This window comes from Platalea leucorodia, assembly GCF_965183815.1.
Source record: "Platalea leucorodia genome assembly, chromosome: Z".
NCBI classification, from domain to species: domain Eukaryota; kingdom Metazoa; phylum Chordata; class Aves; order Pelecaniformes; family Threskiornithidae; genus Platalea; species Platalea leucorodia.
In genome coordinates, this window is record NC_138858.1 from 63,535,570 (window position 1) to 63,559,242 (window position 23,673).

General features: G+C 38.3%; 1 protein-coding gene across 3 annotated transcripts in view; it reads left to right on the plus strand.

The window, feature by feature from the left end:
* FER (FER tyrosine kinase) overlaps positions 1–23,673 on the plus strand; it is a 201,410-nt gene that overhangs the window by 163,747 nt on the left and 13,990 nt on the right. For 2 of the 3 annotated variants that reach the window (XM_082337550.1, XM_082337551.1), the window contains one exon: positions 21,217–21,371. The exons of the other annotated variant lie outside the window; for it this stretch is intronic. In XM_082337550.1, the coding sequence (XP_082193676.1) occupies positions 21,217–21,371 (155 nt within the window). The remainder of the gene's footprint in view (positions 1–21,216; positions 21,372–23,673) is intronic. 3 annotated transcript variants of the gene reach the window in all.

A 23,673-nucleotide genomic window follows, 5' to 3' on the forward strand; every position in this document is an offset into this window, starting at 1 on the left:
TGTCTAAACCTGGAACTGGAAGGTAGGACACTCATTAGGCGCAATGATATAACTCAAAAATGCCATGAGGAGGAGCAGCAATAATGGTGAGTCTTCTGCAAGCAATAATAGCAGGGGCTCTGATGTGCCACTGATGTGCTGCTGACATCGGCATGGGATAGGGGAAAGGACAAAATGGTGCTCCCTAAAGAAGCCTGCAGCTGAGGAAGGCAAAATTTGTATGATAGCTTTGCTGCACGTAAAAAGTGTGGGACCATGTTTGGCATGCGAAACCAGACTACATCTAATCTCAAGTAAACCTCTGTAACTGCATGTAATGGAAATCTGAGAGTCTCAGCACCAGCTACTTCAGTCTGTTTACCTGCTTCTCTTGCACTGAATTATTTGGTAATGTAGAGGTACCTGTTCGACACAATTCAAATTGCCATAGACTAAGTTACTAACTGCAGCTACTGACTTAATATTTAAAAAACACCTTGAAATATTATTCAAGTATTTCTCCTAAGATTCTGGTCTATATACACAACTTTCATTTCACTGATGAATCGTATGCTTTGCTTATATTTGATAAGTATATTCAAGACAAATTCATTTCATATCTAGTATATTGTGTCATTCGTATCTGTTTTGCAGAGATACTTAGAACACTAACTATGTGCTTCTAAAGGAAGCTGATATTTTTATTCTTTGTGGAAAAAGGGAATTTACTTTGTCCTGTCACCAAGACAATTCTGGGGTCCCACTTTTCTATGTGTCAGTCACCTGTGTTAATTCATATGCAGAGCAGTTTTGCAGAATTTCTCTCGAGACACTATGTCTGCTTTTAGAAAAACTAAGCAAAGTTGCAAAAAAGTATAGTCAAATGTTTGAACAAATTAATCTTAAAAACAATGGTTGAAATCCTAATTCTGTTAAGTTAGTTAACTTTAGTAGAACCAGGATTTCACACTGTAGCTTTTCACACTGTAGGATTTCACACTGTATGTACAGGAAATGGCTTGTTAAGAAACAAGCATTGACTATTTTTAACTGTAGACAAAGTACTTTTTTTGTTTCTTGTATATATATATAGGAAGATTTGGCTCACTGTGCCAGCTTCATTATCTGTTCATATTCCAGCCTCATGGCTTTCAGACTTTCTTCTCTGTAGTGAGGTAGAGACTGGTCGGTTTCTTCCAGGGGATTTGTTTTCATCATTAACCCCAGCTTTAATGATGGTTTAAGCAATCTAACTTACAGTTGACTTGCATATCCAAATGACATAGAACTTTAGTCCTGTGGAAATTGTGTATTGCAAAGACTATTCCACACACTTTACAGTGCAGCAGCCACAGCTGCTGTTCACCCTTCTTTCCCCTAAATATTCCATGTACTCTAGCTAAACAGTTTTCAAAGAAACAGAGGTCCAGGAGAAGCAGGAAAATCTCTTCACCAGTAATGTGATTATAAAATCCAAAAAAGGCTAGAAGGGTAAAATTAAAAAGTAGAAATGCAAGAAATCTGTCTCCAGATCTTTTGATTTGCAGTGTGATAGCTGCAGTCAGGGAAGGCTTCCTTTAATGTCAGTAGATAGTGGAAATGACCTCAGGCTTTCCAGCTGGACGACACGCCACCACCACCACGGGATTATAAGTTTTAAAAACCACAGAAGAACAGATAATTAGAAGATTGCAAGGTGTACCGTGGAAAGGAAGTCTCAGTACTCCACTAGTCATCTTGGTCACTTTGAAAAATGTCCAGTTTCTGTAGTGAGAACCATCTATGAGAAAATGAAAGTGGTTCATGTGGGCATATAGAACTGTAGGATCAACTGAACTCTCAAAATTTATCAATTATCAATTCATTACAAGTCAAAAGCCCAAATTTTTACAGTGGAAAAAGTAATCAAAAAGGATTTTAAATGAATGCAGTACCATCTTCTACTCTGTAATGTATAATAGGCTAAAATTCAGTCTCTGGTGCCTATTAAAATTGCTGTTGTCCTTCTAATTGTCACAGGCATTTAACACATTAGATAATTGTTGTGGAAGTGTTTATGCCTTTCTACATAAAAGATGGTGATGGGATGAAAGAAAAGAATAATTCCTATAAATTCCTCAGTTTATGATTCAGTTCTGTGTCATTTCAATAGGTGAGGTTTAGAGGTTTTGTACATACGTACACCTTTCATACTGTGTTGAACTGCAATGCTACCTGACATATTTGCCTTGATAACACTAAGGAGATAAACATTTACAAATCATGCATGGCAAGGTACCTAACCTACCTTTCTTTTTGGTTTAATATGCATACCTCTATGAACTTAGTTTTATTCTTCTTACCTTTAAGAAACAGCAGTGAATGTTATTTCTTTATCTGTGTTTCCACAGTGTCACTAACACACTTTTAAAGCCTACAGAGAAATACTGAAAACATTTATTGTCATTTCCAGTTCCTTGCTGTACTCTTCTTATCATTCTGAATAATTTAATTATATATTTCTTTTGTTTCTTGCCTTATAAATAGCTTCATAATAACTATAATACTCTGGACTTCCCACTTTTAAGTTGTACTTATGTACTTGATTTTTACCATTGCTGCTGCCCTTCCTTTTATCTTCTATAATTTTTTTTTCCTTTTTCATTTGTTTTGCTTTCTCTTACTGTGGAAGGCCTGAGACCTCTGCTGTTTATACATAGAATAATTGTAGGAAATGGCATTAATGAGCAGGAGAAAGTCATGTTCCCAAGTCAAAGCTATAAATAATTATGATTACCTTTGACGATACTGTATTACTACAATTACTTTGTCATGGTTAAGATTGCAGACATGCTTAGTTACAACAGTAGGGCAAAATATTTCTTACCTCCTTCTGTAAGTCCTCCATTCAGGAGTATGTAAACTTTTTACATTGGAAAAGAAGTCAGCAGAGATAAGCTGTGTAGAGGAAAGCAACATTTGCTTCCAGTAAGAACTGATAGGAAGTTACTGCTTTGCTTGGTGAAAGGAGCCATAGCAAACTTGCTGAAGGTGCGCTCTGTCCCATTAGCAAGATCAGTAATAAAGATGTTAAACAGGATTGAACTCAGTATTGACCCCTGGGGTACACCGGTAGTTACTGGCTTCCAACTAGACTTTGTGCCACTGATCAGCTCCCTCTGGGACCAGCCTTTCAGCCAGTTTTCAGTCCATGTCACTCTCTGCTCCTCCAGCCCATACTTCAACAGCTTCTTCATGAGGATCTTACAGGAGGCAGTTTTGAAAGCCTTACTTAGGCTGCTGAGGTAGACAATACCCACTGCTCTCCTCTCATCTACAGGCCAGTCCTTTCATCACAGAAGTTTCTCAAGTTGGTCAAGCATGACTTGCCCTCAGTGAATCCATGCTGACTACTCCTAATGACTTTCTTGTCCTTCCTGTGCCTGGAAATGGTTTCCAGGATTAGCTGTACCATCACTTTCCCAGGGATCAAGGTGAGGCTGACCAGCCTGCACCTCCCTGGGTCCTCCTTGAAGACAGGAGTGACGTTTTCTTTACTCCAGTCTTCAGGCACTTCTCCCAGTCACCATGATGGATGAAAGGTTATTGAGAGTGGCCTTGCAGTGACGTCAGCCAAGTCCCTCAGCACTCATGGGTGCATCCCATCAGGGCCCATGGACTTATGTAAGTCCATTTTGCTTAAGTATTCCCTGACCAGATCCTCTTCCACCAAGGGCACATCTTCCTTGCTCCAGACTTTCTCCCTGGTCTTTGGGCCTGGGATTCCTGAAGGCCGGTCTTGCTAGTAAAAACAGAGGTGAAGGTGGCATTCATCCTGTCCCATCACCCCAGGCCCTTTGCTCATCCATCCCGTTCACCACTCCCTCACAGCATTGCTGGTGACTCTCTCCCTCCGTCTTTATTCCTAGCTAAAAGCTCTCCTTACCAGGTCAGCCATCCTGTTCTCAAACGTAGCTTTGCCCCACTTAGCGAGGTGGATCCCATCTCTCTGAGAAGATGCTGATCTGTAAACATGGTCCCATGGTTATAGAACCCAAAGCTCTGTCACCAACACCAGCTCTACAGCCAATTATTGACCTGTACTATCAGTGCCCTCCTCTTCATACCCTTTTCCCTCACCAGAAGGATTGAGGACACCACCTGGGCCCCCATGCCATTGACTACTGCCCCCAGAGCTCTGTAGTCACTTTTGACTCTCCAGGTAGCCTGTAGAAGTATCACTGATGGCGTCATGGAAGAACAACAGGGAGCAGCAGTCAGAGGGTTGAACAAGCTTCGACAGTCCCTCCACAACATCATGGATCAGGCCCCCAGCAGGCAGCAAACCTCTCAATGATAGGTCACGTCAGCAGATGGATGCCTCTGTCCCCCCCAGCAGAGAGTTGCCCATTACGATCACTCACCACTTGTTCCTGGTGGTCTTGCATGGTTTAGGGTCAGGTGGCCCAGATCCTTTACTTGAAGGCACATCTAGCTCCTGTTCCACTCCAAGGGTGGTGACCCTGTTTTGTGGTTGTAAGCCCTAAGGTAAGGCAGGAGCATTCCTGTTGGTGGCAGAAGTCATGAGCTTCATCTTCTCCAGAGGCTGCCCTTACCTTAATACTAGGCGTACACGCTGCCTGCATCTCTACTGCCGGTGGAGTCTGGGGCTCTTCAAGCTGTTGCATCTCAGAGAAGATCCTGTCATCTCCCTTTTATCTTCTCTGATGCTGCGTAGCCTGCTCGCTTCCTCCTGTAACTCCTCCATTTGACGGCACAGCTCCTCCAAGACAGCACTGGAGGACAGAGGGCCATTGCTCCTGGCATCAGAGAGAGGCCCCAGTGCTCCCTGCAGCCTGGGTCTTGGAGGGCTGTGTCCACCATCCAAAGCTCTGTCTGTGTGGAAGCTTTTACTTTAAGCATTAAGATGTCTCTCTTGTCCTACAGTATCAATGACCTTTCCAATGTGCCCTGTTACTAAATGTCTTAGCTTAAGATCCAAAATAATTAAAACTAAAACCTCCATCTTTCAAGTTCCTGTTTCATCACCTCCTTGCAAATAATGCTGTGGGCAACTCATGATGAGGTCTTGGCAGTCTGATGTGCTACAAGGACTGTATATGGGATGTTATACTTTGAAGCACTAACTGTCAGTACACACTTGCTGAACTTTCTGTAGGTTATGGTTGGTATTGTATTCAAGTTGACAGTGGAAATTCGCAAAATTACAACCACATAGCTCAGCAGCTTTTTTAGAATTGTCTAGAGTTTTTAGTACTTATGCTGAAATTCCATAAATGGCATGCTTTTGGTAGCAGCAAAGTTCACATCAGCTCAATATTTTGAATAGAGGGACTGCATTACAGTAAAGATGCAGTGGATACAGGCTTTGATGCAAATAATATAGGCAAGGTAGCAGTGATTTAAAATTCTGACATCTGACTTTGTAGAAACCTACCTGTACCCAGCTAGCAACATCTGTAGTACTTTTCTGTACAGAAATGAGCAGGTTGTGTCACAAATTGCATTTGAAGTTTTGTTGTTTTGCCCATTATTAAACTGATCTTAAAAGCTTTTTTTCAAAAATTATTGCTCTCCAGTTATCGATTAATTAGCAGCTAGCAACCAGTTACCTGATTTATTTTATCATGTGATACCAAAATGCCATCTTAAATTGGTCTATACCAGTTCCTGTGCATTCTACTTTAAACTGAAATAAATGTACAGTAAAAGTAAATCTGTAGAGCTGTTTTGCTGTGAGCTGCTGGGAATTCATGTTATAAGTGGAAAAAAATATATACTTCAAAGCTTTTTTATAAGATACAGAGTTCACATGTATGTGGTTGAAAAACTCATCTTTTCATATATGATAACATGAACAAATGCACTCATTCAGAAAAGGAATGCTTTTTGGGGTCATTCCTACTTTGCCTACTACACTTTTGTTGTGTACTATATACCTGATAATATAATAATAGATTCTGGATTCCAGGCCATCTGACAAGTTGAATGTTTATTTTAAATCAATAAAAAGTTGTATTAGCTTATTTAGTCCATCTCTTTGAAACTGACATTGCTCTGTACACCTGGTTTTGATTTTTTAAGTAACTGCATTATTAAAATAGAATTTCTTAATTTTCCTAGGCAGCTTTCTCACAATCTAGTAGATAATGAACTTTTATTTTCCTATGCTCAATTTAATTCCATTACTTGTATTTAGTCAGAGTCCATACCTGTTTTGTTTCTGATTTCTTTCCACATGATTGCTTAGTAGTATTTGTATTCTACTGAATGTCTGTATTTAGGCTTAATTTTTCAAAATACATTAATTTCTGTTTTACAGGTTAAGTCTAATTTGTTGTTTCCAACAGACATTTCTCTTTTCTTTCCTCTCCTTCCTCTCCTTCCTCTCCTTCCTCTCTTTCCTCTCTTTCCTTTCTTCCTTTCTTTCATTCCTTTAATTCCTTTTGTTCCTTTCTTTCTTTCCCCTTGCTGTTGTTTGCAGCAGCTCCTAATTTGATATCATCTGGAGATTTAATTAAGTTGCTATTTGACTTTTCCTTCAAATCATTAGCAAAGCTGCTAAATGAAAACAGGCAACATCAGTGCATTGCCATGTGTTGTAACACTTTCTCTTCTCTTTTAAGAAATTTTGTACTGATAATCTCTTTATGCAGGAAGATTTTAGGAGTTCAGCAAATGATCAGCTAAACTTTGCTTATTTTATAACCTTTGTCCACAGCAAATGCTGAAATAAATGTAACGTTAAATAGCAAAGAGGATCCTGTGTATCTACAGTGTAGTGCTAGAATGGTCTTGTATGTTGAAATATTTCAGAATAATAGCCAGGTATAGTAAATCCATAGCTTTGCAATAGTTTTCTAATAGTTCATTGTATTCCTGTCTTTAGATTAAGCACAGGAGAGTGTTTCCTGCCCCTCCAATAAACTTCTGAGATCTCAGAGGACACGGGAGCACTCCAGATCCATAGGCAATGAACACTATACATGAGTGAGCATGCTTCAACAGAGACAGATAACAGCCAGAGGCAGGGTGGCTTCTTCTCAATATAGAAGTCTGGATTTTCCAGGGGAAGGACAGACGTAACAGATGACTTCATGAGATAGCATGAAATTTTAATAGGAGAAAAAGGATGGAGTTCAGTAGGTGATGAACTCAGAGCTCCTGGGCTTATTAACACGTGTTCCTTGATTCTTCCCAGCTATAAAATATTACCATGATGAACATGCATGTACATGTGAGTTCTTCCAGTTTCCAAAAGCTATGGTAGTCCTGTCACATCTGCTGCTATCAATATGAGATGTAATCATGATCCTTAATGTGGTTCTTCCACATTTTCTACTTCAGGTACCCCACCCAAATCGTCAAAATCCCATCCCTTTCTTCTTCCTCCTAGCAACAAAAAGGGGGAGAGATGTTCAATTTATTTCCTAACTTGTTAATTTACAGAAAATTAATAGGTCATTTTATTCCTTTCAATTTCTACATATAATTCTCTACAATGTATTAGCCACATAAAATGTCTTATATGTATTTCTGTAAGCTAACTGCAAATCTTAGTTAGGTGTCTAGGACAATTAGTAAATTATTACTCGTCTTCATTTTTATTCATCTTTGCTTTAGATTCTTTTATGACAGTTACAAAACTGACTATTTTTAGAATACTAAAATATCTTAACATACCAGTAATCATTTGTTGATAATCTTTAATTAAAAGTAGAGAGAGATTGTAAGGTACAAATTACAAAATGTTTTTTACTCTGATTAGAAAATTATGAATTAGTGAACTATTATTATGTATCTTTGTCAAACTGGTTTCCATTGCTAAGAATGCTTAGCTAGCATATGCTACCTGTGCCATCCATTTAATTTTTTCCCTTCCTAAGTAAGAAACACCCACAGTGTAATAATTGCTTTAAATTGTCGTTGATTCTTCTCTCTCTTTTTTACTGCTTTTCTTTATGACTTTCTCTTAAAAATTCAAGAGGTTGGGGGTTTTTTTCATGTTCTAGCCACAAAGCTTAGGACTACAACATAACCCTCTCGTTTCCACTATTTGATTCTACTACTACTCTGCTCTGTCTTTTCCTCCTGAGTTGTAATCAGACCTGATTTATTTGGTTTCTTTCTTAGTCTCTTGTACCTTAATTATGCTGGATGCTTCATTTCTTTGCACCTTGATTATTAGCTTTTCGGTTTTTAACTTCATTAAATAAAGTGTCTTGGGATCTAGTGCCTATATAATACTTTATCTACTAAAACCCCATGAACTTTAGTCCATTCTTATCTGTTACTTTTGAAATCTTAATCCATGCCTGTCTGCTGGTAGGAGCAGAATTAAATCTAAGTGATAGGAATGCATTTAGAGCTAACTTGAACTATTCCAGAATACAACATTGTTGGTAGTAGCTGTTGAAAAAGCAGTACTGGCTAAACTTGTTGCCTGCGTCAGCTGAACTTTGATATGCACCAGCTGTAAGTCCTTAATTCTAACCTGAGAAGAGAGATAAAGATTTTAAAATATTTCCTTTTTCACTGAGGCCTGAAAAGCCCTGCAAATACTATACTATTGTGCTAGTTCGTTTTATTCTAATGAAAAAGGTGGAAAAGACTAGCCTGTATTACAATTATGCGTATAAATTTCTTGGTTCCTTGGGCACTTGCAGTGCTTTTGTCTACTTCTTATGCTCTGCTTTTCATTATTAGTCTTCAACTGTTTTTTAAACTTAATATGACACATAATAATATTAACACTAGAAAATGGCTTTGTTTAATACAATAAGAAATTTATTTTCTAAAAAACTTAATAATCAGAAAGTCAGCACTAGAAGCTACTCTGCTTTAGACATTTTCTTTAAATTCAGCACGCAAGCTTTTCTATCACTGGTGTATAATGGACAAGTGAATACGATCTTTGACCATATCTGGTCTGCCTCTTCAGATGTTACCAAGTTTGTAAACAAGTTAAACCAGGATTTAATGCCTCTGTAGAGAGAAATCAATGATATTTTGTCATTATACTATAGAGCAGATGATATTATCACAAAAAATACGCATGTTAGTACAATTGTATGCTCTATTGTTGTGTTTCATTTTAGTTGCTTCTGTGAATTATACAGTACTTGTGGAAATTTTTGCTTGAAAATGGTATTTGCCTTGCTATGAATAGTACAGTCTACTTGTATGACTGATTTTGGAAATGGAAGACATCTGTGATTGTGAATTAAGTCCACTGCAGCTTTCTTGAGCACAAAATGTAAACTTAAGTTCTGCTCTGTCTTGGATAATTATCCATCTTGGATAATTACTTTTTGGACACTTAATTTCCCCTATAATTCAGTTAATATCAAATAGATTTTTAAGGAATATTAAAAATCCTATGTGTATCATAAATGTATCCATATTTGTGCTTCTTATGTTCTGTAATGTTTCTATCAAAAACTTTAAGAGCATAGGAGTGGTTGCATGGGATCTAGCAGTGGTATTATTCCTGTGTGTGTCGTGTCATTGGGGATTTCTGGAAGGTGTTTTCCACTTTCCAGTTGCCCTAATATTGTAGGATTTCCATAAAGTTACTTATCATGCAGTCCTAGGACTATCCAGACCCTTAGTTTTTGTTAAGACTATCACTAGGATTGTTTTTTGTAAGTTTTTCTTCTAGAGTTTGCTCTTTATGAGAAGTGAGGAGGCTGAATAGGTTACTGTGCAGTTCTGCAAATTTAGTTTGCAAAGGGCTTTCTCATGGCTATAAAATGTATGCTATGTAAATCTTTGATTCCCATAACTTTAGAAAGTAAAAAGCAGCTACCTATAGAAGGTTGAGTATTACTATAAAACTGCAGGGAGTAATAATGTACTCTGTTGAGTTATTCACATTGGACAGAGATAAGGTAAGCTTTCCTGCCAAACAAATGAAATAAATCGGCACACAAAAGGAACTGAATTGCAAACCTTTGTTTCAAGATAAAAATGAAGTACAAGGGGAAAAAAAAAATGAGACATTCATAAGTCTCACAGCTGGAAGACATTGTGCAGCAGGAAAACCATGATATGGTTGCCATCATAGAAACATGGTGGGATGACTCGGACAAGTGGAGTGCTGCAGTGGATGGCTATACACTCAGTGGGGTGTATACTCCTACTACTCCACTACTCAGGCAGTGGGGTAGCCCTGTATGTTAGGGACTGTTTTGACTGTCTAGAGCTTAATGATGGTGACGATAGGGTTGAGTGTTTATGGGTAAGAATCAGGGGGAAGGCCAACAAGGCAGATATCATGGTGGGAGTCTGTTATACACCACCCGACCAGGATGAAGAGGCAGACAAAATATTCTATAAGCATCTGGGAGAAGTGTCACAATGGCTAGCCCTTGTTCTTGTGGGAGACTTCAACTTACCAGATGTCTTCTGGATATACAATGTAGCAGAGAGGAAACAGTCTAGGAGGTTCCTGGAGTGTGTGGAAGATAACTTCCTGACACAGCTGGTGAGGGAGCCAACTAGGGAAGATGCCCTGCTGGACCTGCTGTTTGTGAACAGAGAAGGACTTGTGGGTGATGTGATTGTTGGAGGCTGTCTTGGGCATAGTGATCATGAAATGGCAGAGTTTTCAGTTCTTGGAGAAGTAAGGAGGGGGGTCAGCAGAACTGCCACCTTGGACTTTTGGAGGGCAGACTTTGTCCTGTTTAGGGGCCTGGTTGACGGAGTCCCTTGGGAGGCAGTCCTGAAGGGCAAAGGAGTCCAGGAAGGCTGGACATTCTTCAAAAAGGCAATCTCTTAAAGGCACAGGAGCAGGCTGTCCCCATGTGCCAAAAGACGAGCCAGCAGGGAAGAAGACTGGCCTGGCTGAACAGAGAGCTTTGGCTGGAACTCAGGGAAAAAAAGAGAGTTTATGACCTTTGGAAGAAGGGGCAGGCAACTCAGGAGGACTAGAAGGATGTTGTGAGGTTATGCAGGGAGAAAATTAGAAGGGCCAAAGCCCAACTAGAACTTAATCAGGCTACTGCCATACAAGACAACAAAAAATGTTTCTATAAATACATTAGCAACAACTGGAGGGCTAAGGAGAATCTCCATCCTTTATTGGATGTGGAGGGAAACATAGTGACAAAGGATGAAGGAAACGCTGAGGTGCTTAATGCCTTCTTTGCCTCAGACTTTAATAGTCAGACCAGTTGTTCTTGGGGTACCCAGCCCCCTGAGCTGGAAGACAGGGACAAGGAGCAGAATGAAGCCCCCATAATCCAAGGGGAAATGGTTAGCGACCTGCTACACCACATAGACACACACAAGTGTATGGGGCCAGATGGGATCCACCCAAGGGTACTGAGGGAGCTGGTGGAGGTGCTCACCAAGCCACTTTCCATCATCTGTCATCAGTGCTGGCTAACCGGGGAGGTCTCAGTTGACTGGAAGTTTGCAAATGTGATGCCCATCTACAAGAAAGGTCGGACGGAGGATCCGGGGAACTACAGGCCTGTCAATCTGACCTCGGTGCTGGGGAAGGTTATGGAGCAGATCATCTTGAGCGCCATCATGTGGCACGTACAGGACAACCAGGGGATCAGGCCCAGTCAGTATGGGTTCATGAAAGGCAGGTCCTGCTTGACTAACCTTATCTCCTTCTATGACAAGGTGCTTAGTGGATGAGGGAAAGGCTGTGGATGTTGTCTACCTGGACTCTAGTAACGCCTTTGACATGTTTTCCCACAGCATTCTCCTGGAGAAACTGACTGATCATGGCTTGGACGAGTGTACTCTTCACTGGGTAAAACACTGGCTGGATGGCCAGGCCCAAAGAGTTGTGGTGAATGGAGTTAAATCCAGTTGGCAGCCAGTCACGAGTGGTGTTCCCCAGGGCCAGTGCTGTTTAATGTCTTTATTAGTGATCTGGACAAGGGGATTGAGTGCACCCTCAGCCAGTTTGCAGATGACACCGAGCTGGGTGGGAGTGTCGATCTGCTGGAGGGTCAGAAGGTTCTACAGAGGGATCTGGACAGGCTGGATCGATGGGCCGAGGCCAGCTGTACGAGGTTCCACAAGGCTCAGTGCCAGGTCCTGCACTTGGGTCGCAACAACCCCATGCAACGCTACAGGCTGGGGGAGGAGTGGCTGGAGAGCTGCCTGGCAGAAAAGGACCTGGGGGTGTTGGTTGACAGCCGCCTGAACATGAGCCAGCAGTGTGCCCAAGTGGCCCAGAGGGCCAATGGCATCCTGGCCTGTATCAAGAACAGTGTGACCAGCAGGACCAGGGAGGTGATAGTGCCCCTGTACTCGGCACTGGTGAGGCCGCACCTCCAATACTGTGTTCAGTTTTGGGCCCCTCACTACAAGAAGGATATCGAGGTGCTGGAGCGTGTCCAGAGAAGAGCAACAAAGCTGGTGAAGGGTCTGGAGCACAAGTCTTACGAGGAGCAGCTGAGGGAACTAGGGCTGTTTAGTCTGGAGAAGAAGAGGCTGAGGGGAGACCTTATCACTCTCTACAGCTACCTGAAAGGAGGTTGTAGCGAGGTGGGGGTTGGCTTCTTTTCCCAAGTAATAAGCAATAGGACAAGAGGAAATGGCTGCAAGTGGTGCCAGGGGAGGTTCAGACTGGATACCAGGAAAAATTTCTTCACTGAAAGGGTGGTCAAGCATTGGAAGAGGCTGCCCAGGGAAGTGGTTGAGTCCCCATCCCTGGAGGTATTTAAAAGACGGGTAGATGTGGTGCTTAGGGATGTGGTTTAGTGGTGAGCTTGGCAGTGCTAGGTTAATGGTTGGACTTGATCTTAAAGGTCTTTTCCAACCTAAATGATTCTATGATTCTATGTAATCAGCAGTGCACAGGAAAAATGGGTTATAAAAATCTACAGGAATATCCATGCAAGGAAGACTATTATAGACTAAAATGACTATGATGCAGTTTTCATCAAAATAATTGTTCAGAAAAATACAGACAATAACTATTATGTTCTAAAAAAGCTGAGAAACAATGCAGATGAAAAACATTTCGATGCTGCTGATAGGAATGTTTCTGTCCCAGAAGGAGGCATTGTGAAGAAAACCTCAGAAGCAGGAAAAGATGGGAGGAATAGATGATGTATCAATTTATTACTTCATGTCTGTTTTTATAGTCTACTGCTTGGATTCTCTTCAGGAACTGCTCATTGTCTGCTATGCCCATCTTTATCCCTTTTAAAATAGCTGGTACAGAAACCTTGTGCTACTAGGAAAATGGAGGACACATAGTAACTTACCTGAATAAAACTCAAAGAAGATAAAAGTTTTAGAACGTGTCAGTAGATCTGTATAGTCCCTTGAGCCATCTCTGGGCTGCAAACAATAAGTTTACAATTGCTTAATTTTCCTCTGTTATTACCTCTGTAGGTGACAAGTGCTATATAATGTGTGACAGCAACCTGGGTTTCTTCCTAGTAAAAATGTAGCCAGAGCAGGCAGGTGAGAAGGCTCCAAGATGCAGGAGAGACCTTGTTGCTCTTCAGAGCAGGAATCTGGATCAGCTCAACTCTCTTACATATAGAATTACCAGTCTTGGTTTTTAAAAAAATACTGCATCACTTAAAAATGCAAAACATTCAGAAAATAGAAAGCTTGGGTTTCTTTTTATTCCTCTTTTATCTCCAAACTCATTTCCAGTCTCTTTTTCACAGTCATCCATCTTAAGCTGTTTCTTTTTTAATGAAAATTGATATGCATACTTAACACAGTTATTCAACTCTAAGAACTAGACTTCCTTATATCAAACACCAAGTATTAGGAGACCAGAACTGCAATTGTGAGAAGCGGTAACATTATATAGCATGTGTGCTTCACTTTTGTACCTCCAAAGGGACACTTTGTGCCCTTTGAGTTATGAGTGATCTCTGTCATGGTCAAGAAGTAAAACAAAAAGTTTGACTCTGAAACATAAACATATTGGCGAAAATATTCTGTTCAAAGTCCTAGAGCCAGTACTGCTACTCCTCTACAAAAATAATTAAATAATGTGTCTAACTTAGTATGCCCAATATTTGTACCTACCTCAAGGTATACCTTACTGTAATTGTGTGTTCAGTAGTAACTGACCATTTTGCAGGCTATAAAAATGAATATAATCCACTTATACTATACTTGTACATCAGAAATGACTGTACAATAAGTAAACTTTTTATCTGACTTTATACTTTAATTTTATTTTCAAGTATGTGTATGTGAAGGCATTTGCAGTAACAAACTGTGGTACAGAAAATGTGAATATATTTTTCTGTACAGCAGTTCATTAAGAAGTTTCTTCTTGCTGTGTTTGTACAGTCCAGGACAGCTGCCACTTGTACAAAAAATGTAGCTGTAGGGGTGTAAATAGCGTGAATGTTTGTGGGGTGGGACTGAGGATTAAGTTCACTGCAAGTGGTGGTTTCCTTACTGAGCTGTGCAGTCCTCAACAGATGAAGATGCTTTGTCCTCATGAACCAAATGCATCCCACTCTGCAGTTCTGAATGGGATGCCGTGGCTTTCTATCATCTACTACTGTGACCCGTGCCACAATATACCATATATTGAAGAAAGCACTTAGAGAAAATCAGGGACATAACAGTTACCAAGTATGTTTTTTTTGAGGGCGGGGATGACAATAACAATGCATAGATGTTTGGAATTTTTAATAGGAACACTGTGATCCTCAACAGTGTGTTTATCCTTTCGGCATTTTTAAAAACACTTAAAAACTCCTCCCAGTATCTAAGGAGCATATTTTATATTTAAACATTGTTTTGTTATTTTTGAGAAATCTGACATGTATGAATAGATTCTTTGTTTACCGACTTACCAACCAATTTTTAGTTGGAGCATGTTGTACGGTATTAAAGTAATTTAGATGCTTAAGCTTTATTGGGCTTTTATATTTTTTTCTGTTTTCTTTCGTGTTTATTACTGGAAGTTTGCCTTTTGATTAATGTGATCTTACTAACATTAGTTCACAGGAATATGTTCACCAAGTTGCTATAAAGCATTTTATATGATAGCTCTTACTATCATGACAATGAGAGTCAGCACTGAAGTACAGAATATTTCTGGAATGTAGGATACATCTTACTCTTAGAGGTGGAGGAAATAAAGGTTCTGTGGAAAAAATGCATTTTTAGATACAAGCTAGTTTCTGTGCTTGTGTTCAGCTACTGAATACAATTATTTGGGGTTTGTTTTGTTACTCTTTTCCTTTTGAGTTCTTTTTGCATAATTTTTAAGTAAGTCCTTCATCTGAAAATTGCAAAGTGCTTTAGAGGGAGTAATTGAATGTCACTAATGCTGTGAGGTGGGAAAATTTACTCATTTTATAGTTGCAAAGAACTGAGCAGTATCCAAAACTACGGATAGCAAGCAGAATACCTGACATTACTGAGAAATCACTGCTGCATCTAGCTTGGACTTTCTCTGGTTTCCTAGCACTGTTCATCTGTGAAGATGGACTTGCATTATAAGAGGAACTGAGATAAATTATTAGCATTCTAGTTAATATTGTGAATTAGTATTCGTAATGTGATAGGTAAAATAATATGAAGAAATGAGTAAAACAAAGTGTAAAGGGGGAAGACAACATAGAATGCATGGAAGGATGTGCTTCTGACTCTGATATTTTCTCAGTCTGTTATTAGGCACATACTATTTGCTGTGTTCTTCACATGTAGCAAAAGTAGCAGCATATGCATATCAGGAAAGTTCTGAAATAGGTGTGTTTTGATTTAGACACCACTGGAAATTACCTCAAGTGTTTGAAAGAGAGGTAGTGTCTTACAGTCCACGAAAAAACAATAGTTTGACTTGTAGACATTTTTGATCAGGTAATAGACTATTTTCATTTAATTAAATGTGCAGAGGAGATAAACTGATCCTGTTCACTAATTAATTACTTGCTTTTATCACCTAAGAGTGTTTTAACTGCATGATCCAGGGAGGGGATATAAAATGCCTAATTAGTTCAGTGAGGCATTCTGTCCTGCTGGTTTAGTAATGAAGAGTTTACTCTCTTGTTTTGATTTGCTTTAATTGATGGAATTCCATTGAAATACTAGGTATTACTCGCTGTGTAGTTCTTTTGGGGTGGTGGAAGGAAGCAGGGAGGGGGTATAAGAGTGTCCTTAGAGAAAAGTTTATGAGGTTTATGTCTTTACTGACAGACATGAATCCCGGTGGTAGCAACTCCCAGCACAGAGAAATTGCCTCTACTTCCAGTTTAACTGGCTATTGGATTTTTAGCAAAAGCCTTACGAGCTATCTCTTCTTTCAGCATATTCAACCCATATTAGTCATTCCTAGTCAATATTCTGTTTGCGTTTATAGGGACTGCACAGCAATGCTTAAAAATGAAATTTCCAATTTACATACTAATTTTTGTTCCTTAGTAGTTGGGGGGAAGGCACTTTGTTTCTAATAGCACTAGAAACTTACATAATCTTGGTATTAAATAGTGAGAGTCAGCTTTTCTTTCACTAATTAACTTGTTCCATAGCAGCTTAGTGTGATTCGTGCCCAATTTGTACAGCTTTCACAATGTGAAATAAAGAATATTTTCTTGTTTTCTGTGTTAAAGACAAATACTGATTTTATGGAATTACTGCAGCAAGGAGCAAATGCTTTATGAGAAAAATACACAGTGCCCCCCGCAAAGACAGACCCCTAATTCCATGCAATTATATCTGTACTTCTTCAGGATGTTGGCTTTAGGGAGCATTAAGGAAAAGGAAGAGAAAACACGTACTTGTTTTTTTAGGGAAAAGAAGACAAGTAGAGCATAGTTGATTTTGGTTTGGTTTTGTTGTTTATTTTTTTTTTTTAAAAAAGGCCATCTAGAAAGCGTCATGATTTACTACAAATATTTAACACTGAAGTTATCTGTAATATTGACTCCTCATAGTTGTTTTCAGTCGTCAGCCCTATGTATTTACATTGTCTTGTTTTCGCTCAGTCATGTCATCTATCATACATACTTGAATGAAACCCCATTGTGTGTATTTCATATGGAAGGTTAAGATGTAAAGGGTTTTTTTATAAGCTCCTTAACACTATTATACTAGAGCTCTTCCCTTTTATCTGTAGCAAACAATTGAAATGAATTAGAATCCTGGAAACTGGAAGAAAATTAAAGCTGTTAGTTATTAATTTAAAGCAATGGAAGTAATACTTTTTGATGCCCTTTTTTTTCAGATTCTGGCTATAAATTCTGTAATAAATCACAGTGACCAAAATGCATTTTTGGTAGCTTTCTCTTGTATCTAGACTGAAAAATATGAACATCTTTTTAAAGGAGGCTGTCAGACGTGAGGAGAAACAGTGAAGAAATTGTTTGAAAAATCTTGGAAAAATCTTAACCAAACCCTCAGAATAAAAACAAAAAAAAGCTTGATGTAGCTATAACCTTCAATGTAACGATGTTTTTAAAAATGCTTTTAAGCATGCAAATACATATAAAGAAATCTGGAAAATTCAGCAACTGAGGATATGAAATGTAAAATGACAGCAGAAATGCTGAAAAGATACTCTAACTTTCAGGACATTTATGAGCCTGAGGAATGAAATAATAAATGTTAGTCAAATAGACATTGTGAAGAAATTATAAGTAACAGAACAAGGAAAAAAAGAACCTGAAAAATACATCCACAGTGGATGTAACTGCAGAATCTGAAGTGGCTGGTGGTGGAGCACTGAGAATGAAATTGTACTCATACTGTTTCACCCCACTGAATGGGAAGTTATTAAAAGCGCAAAGTAACAGAGCTTTTAGCTTGATTTAGCGTGATTTTAAATATCACTGGATCCGCTAAACATTGTTGACTTCTATGTACTCCATGAACGAACTCCTCACAAGACTTGTGAAAAGAAAACTAAGTGCTTGAGAGGGGGATTACAAAAGTCCTTTAAAAAGACTATGACTAAAGTGAAGGAAAAAGGGAAAGAAAAGTTCATATCTAAAGTATTTTCTAAATAAGTGCGAGAAAGAACCTATCTTACACATAAGAAAGGAAAAAAAGCAAATCTGCTTAAGTCAGAAGTAAACATATTAAGCACTCAAAAGGCTTTATTAACACAAATGATGTGTTAAAAGTAATGCATAGTATTATAGCTTCAAAAATGTGAGAGTTTTAGCTAAAAGCAGAATAAGGTGTTAATACTGTGAGACTCGTAACCAGCACTACTACATTTACTTTGCTATTTGTAGCTTTATTAGTAAGTTTTATCATAATGCATCCTTTTCTATCTTATTGTTAATAGCTCAGCACCTACTATTTTGTAAAATTTTATTGATATTCTGTGGAAGATGGCAATGAAAATGCTTCTCTATTCAATACAAACTGAGAGAAAAAGAAAGAAGCAATTTGCCTGGAAAGATTGATGGTGGACTTGACAGTTGTGTCCACCCGCACAAGTTGTGGGCCATTAGCTAACCACTGGCCCATGATTCCTCCCTTGGCACTTGTGTGCAGCATGGCAGTTTGGATGGTATCATTCTGCAACCCACTGCCAGCTAACAGGCAGCTTGAAAACCACTGTTTCATGAAGCAAAGGCTTTGTGTGTCTGTGGTCTTTCAGAAGATCTAGTGTTAATTTACACATATCCTGAACACAGTATCATAATCTTTACCAGCTTTCTCAAATACCAGCTTTTCATGGAAATATTTTTGTAAATTTTCAGTAATGATGAAAAACACTTCCTCTAGATGACTCTGAAAGAAAAAGAGAACTGTCACATAACAAACATAAAAATTATGTAACTGAGTGTAATCTTTGTTTACAAGCATCATACTGTGTACTATTTATGATACATTTTTCCTAATAATCAGATTTATGTATGAGGCATAAACTTAAGACAGCTCAGTATATAGCTTTTTCTTAATCTGACTCAGAACATGTTTAAATGCTAGGTCAGACTCAGGCAGGAAGATGTCCATGACTTTAATTAACTCTGTAAATTTTCTTTGAGATATGACTTCATTACTTTTTCCACTCCTTATGTGCATCTGTCACAAAGTCTAGACTGTATTGAGTAAAACAATAAAAACCATAATTACTAAAGTATGATTGGAACCTAAGCCATAAATTCTTGAAGTTTCATGGTGATGCTTTTTACAGACTTGAGTATAAGCAATAACAATTTTATTTTGTTTTGCAGCTCTCTTTCTTACTTTCATAAAACAATACCACATGCTAACATCCAACTATGTAACATAGTGCAAATTGAGCTGTTTTATATATTTGTGTATATCTTCAGCTGGAGACTGTGACTTCAGACTTGTTTTTAAGTGGTCCATCTTCTCTAACTGCAAGAATAATTGCATTTATATCACTGTAGCATCAAGCTCAAGAACGATAAATATTCTTAGGGGCAGAAAAATTGTGTGAGTCAAATATGCTAAAATTCTTAAGTTATAGTATTTAAACTCAAACACAGGCTCTGTCTACATATCAAATAATGTAGTGCAGTACCAGTATGGGTCAGTTGATCAAAGTAGTTGTAGATAAATGAGCTTTAGCATCCTTATATATGGCTCAAGACTTTTACTTTAGACTAAATGTAGTTCAGTCCTTTGTCATGAGTGTCTCCACCATGCATAGCATTTGAAGCTGTTTGTCATTCGTTCAGACCTTTCTTTCTGCATTAGCTGTAGAAACAAATTTGGTGCACTCTGTGGGCAGAGTTCTAGGTTAGTTTTTTCCAAACTAGGTTCTAGGTTAGTTTTTTCCACCAAAATCATTGTTCAAAACCAATGAATGTGCATTAAGTGCTCAGGGGATTCACTTCAAAACTATGGTACAGCTCGAATCCAAAACATTAAAGCTAATGTAGTTATTCTGGAATACACATGTAAGACAAGCCATTTGTGAGCATATTAGCTATTTAAGCTGAAAACAAACATTGTAAATTTAGTTTAAAAAATACTTTGCCATGATGTTCCTAATGTTATAGAGTTAATTCTGTTGCTTAACGTTTTTCTGCCTTCAAAAATTTCCTGTATTGTATTACATTAAGATGGGAATAATAATATATATTTTATTATGTAGTATTTTAATACATTGTGAAACAATGAAATGTAATATACATATGGTATGTTAATAATGTATTATTAGCATGTATTATTATTCCAAATGTATGCTGTAGAGAAGCCACAGTAGGTCTTTTATCAGGTATTACTACAGGCTGCCTCCTAATCTGAAAAAAACATGTTTGAGATGGAGAGAGGGAGAGGAAAGCTGTTGATTTTCTGAGCTTCTCATCCATCACTGAGCCAAAATTCCTTTTCCTGTTATACTGAGTAGCTTTTTATTTTTGATGGAAACTCTAATGCTAAGATAAGATGGGCAGAGAGAAGATGGAACCAGTTCTCTGGTTTCTCAGTTTCTTTCACAATTATGGGAACATGTTCAGGGTGCTTCTTTTCTGTTTCATTTTGCATGAAATCTGATTTGCTAATCTGCAGGTTTGTTTCTGTGACCTTAGAAGGCAGTTGTGGTGGGTTGACTTTGGCTAGCTGCCAGATGCCCACCCAGCTGCTCTCTCACTCCCCCTCCTCAAGAGGACAGGAGAGAAAATCAGACAGAAAGGCTCATGGGTCAAGATAAAGACAGGGAGATCACTCACCAATTACCGTCACAGCAAAACAGACTCAACTTGGGGAACATTAATTTAATTTATTGCCAATTAAAATACAGTTGGAGGGTGAGAAATAAAGAGGAAAACTGAAATACCTTTCCTGCATCCCTCCCTTCTTCCGAGGCTCACCTTCACTCCTTCATTCCCGACTCCTCCACCTCCTCTGCCACCGAGGGGCACAGGGGAATGAGGAATGGGGACTGCAGTCAGTCCATAACAGCTCTTCTCTGCTGCTTCTTCCACCTCGCACTGTTCCCCTGCTCCAGCATGGGTCCTTCCCAGGAGATACAGTCTTTCACTAACTGCTCCAGCGTGGGTCCTTCCAAGGGCTGCAGGGGAATCTCTGCTCCAGCACCTGGAGCACCTCCAGCATCTCCAGCACCTCCTCCCCCTGGTTCTGCACTGACCTTGGTGTTCACAGGGTTATTTCTCACACTTTTTTTTTTCCTCCCTCATTCCTCTTTTCCACAACTGCTGTGCAGAGTTTTTCACCCTTACATAAATATGTTTTCCATATGGCACCACCATCTTGGCTGAGGGACTAAGCCATTTTAAATGGATTCAAGTACTTTCAAATGTGTAAAAATATGGGGGTTTATTTCTTGTTCTAACTTAGAGACCTGGCTGCAAGGAACTGCTTGGTAGGTGAAAGCAACATTTTGAAAATAAGCGATTTTGGAATGTCCCGGCAAGAGGATGATGGCGTGTACTCATCTTCAGGCCTAAAGCAGATTCCTATCAAGTGGACTGCTCCAGAAGCTCTCAACTATGGTAAGGACACATCTATATCTTCTTGAAAAAAAAAAAAAAAAAAAAAAAAAAAAAATCAGAAGTAGCATAAGGAGCACCAGGACTACACCGTGGGCAATATTTGAGTATATATACATATTCCTTGTGCACAGTTCAAATCAGCAATGTTTACAATAATTTTAATATTTCAGTCTTATTTAAGTTATGTATAAAATACTGTTTTGCCTTCAAAAAGAATAAGGCAGCAACATCAAAATTGATATTATGCAGCAATAAAATAAAGCTTTGGTTATGTTGCTGACTCATTCTAGTAGACTACCTAGTCAGTCATCTAAATCATAATCGTTAGCAAAATGAATGGCAAGTTCTGCATATTTATGGCAGTGATTATTCTAGCACCACTTTGAAAATGGTAGAAAGTGTTAACATACTAGAAGACTCTGTTAGATAAATCATTGCAGTGGAGAAAAGTAGTCACTGATTTATATTTTTTTATCTGCAGCTTTTCTTTACTTGCATTTTTATATATTGAGAGGCTGTTATCTTGGGGAAAAAAAAATCCATTATTTCTGATTGAGGGAAGTGGTCCATACTACGTCCAGAACAGAAATGGAAGCTGCTGTATTTAGCTTTTTAGCTTATATGAAACAAGAAAAATGAGTTCTTCTAAGTAAAGTGGGCTGTGAAGAAGCAGTGTATTAAATAAACGATGCCATATTTTGGATGTAGTTCTCTCAACCAGTTCTTTAGTTGAGTACTTAGAAAAAAAAAGTTCTAAATTCTTCATTTGAAGTGTCTATTAATATTTCTGCCATCTCTTAAAGCTTTTTTTTAAGATCATGCATTGGAGATCATAAGTTTGTGACTTATGGTTGATAGCAAAATGCTTCCTCTCATTAGCGTTTTTGCAGGAGTTAATGCCATAACACAATAAAGCAGATCTTCCCTTTGGAAAGCTAATAATAAATTTAGTTACAGTATCCTGTATTGTCAATTATTCTATGAGGTGTTAGTGTTGCTGGCGTCACTGGGGAACACACTTTTCTATTTTGGGTGTTTGTTCCACTATAAAAGGTGTTTTGAATTTTTATTTTTGTTATTTCAGAAATGTGTACAGTTTATTTGATATATAATGGAAACCTATCCTTCATAGCTGTATGCAGTCCAGTAGAATACATTAAGCAGGAAACAGGCTCTTGTGACACCACCTTCACTTTGTACTTTTGAGTCTTTTTTCTGCATAGTACAGGAGAGGAGATTAACATCTACTTACTTTGTGTTTCCTAAAATGCATACATACTCAAGGAGATTTAAGTGATTTTGTGTAGTGTTTGGAAAATAAGCTTTCTCAAACCTTTGTGAATGTGTGCAGCAGTCTAATATTCAACTTTCAAAATGTCATAGAAGGCTTCTGTGTGTTTTTGAAGGATTGTTTTTTCTACTCCCTTGAAAGATGTGAGTAAAAAGAATTGGTTTGTGTTTTACCATTTACCATCCTAATAATGTGGTCATAAGTATTGCATTAATTTGTGTAGGTAAGGCTGAAGGTATTTAAGGATATCAAAGTGAAATAGAAGTAAATCTGCAATATTTCAAAACTAGTTGGCAACAACTGTTCATGCTGGTTCTTAATGGCAAGATTTAAAGGCTGGAAGAAAATGAGGGATAGGGTCATTTGGCTATTACATGAATGATACAGTGCTTAAGAAACTACGTGAAAGTTCATTTTTTAGTTACTTCTGGATTCACTGTATATGACAAATTAATAGCAGTCAAAAAAAAATTTAAATTGCAAAAACGCCAATTGTGAAGTTTAAAAATCAGATTAGGGCAAATGGAGTGGTTAGGGAGTTGTGTCTGAAGTCATAAGCGAAATCTTGATGCTACTGGAGCTTGGGGGAAATTGAACATTTGGTTCAGAGGGTGCTATTCAGTGCCATTTCATACAGTTATTTTTTGCTTGGAGCAATATGATTTCCATCACTTCCAGCAAGTAGATAAAAATGTTTGAAAAGCTCCTAATAAAATTACATATTTAGGCCAAGTGCAGGGTATTTTTGCTTCCTGTTCTCTCGAAATTAAAATCCACATTTAATATGTATGTTTTTCCAGTACAACATTTTGAGTTGTTTGTCATGTTAATAAATTACTGTGTGGAGGGGTTTTTTGTGAATGAACAGGCCTTTTTTTTTCCCAGATAATATCATAGTGGAAAAGATAATTAACTGTGAAGAACTTGTACTTTCTTTAAAAAAAAACTAATCACCTATCTTGTATCTACTGAATGATTTCAATGAAAAGCATTAAATTGCTGGATGCCAAA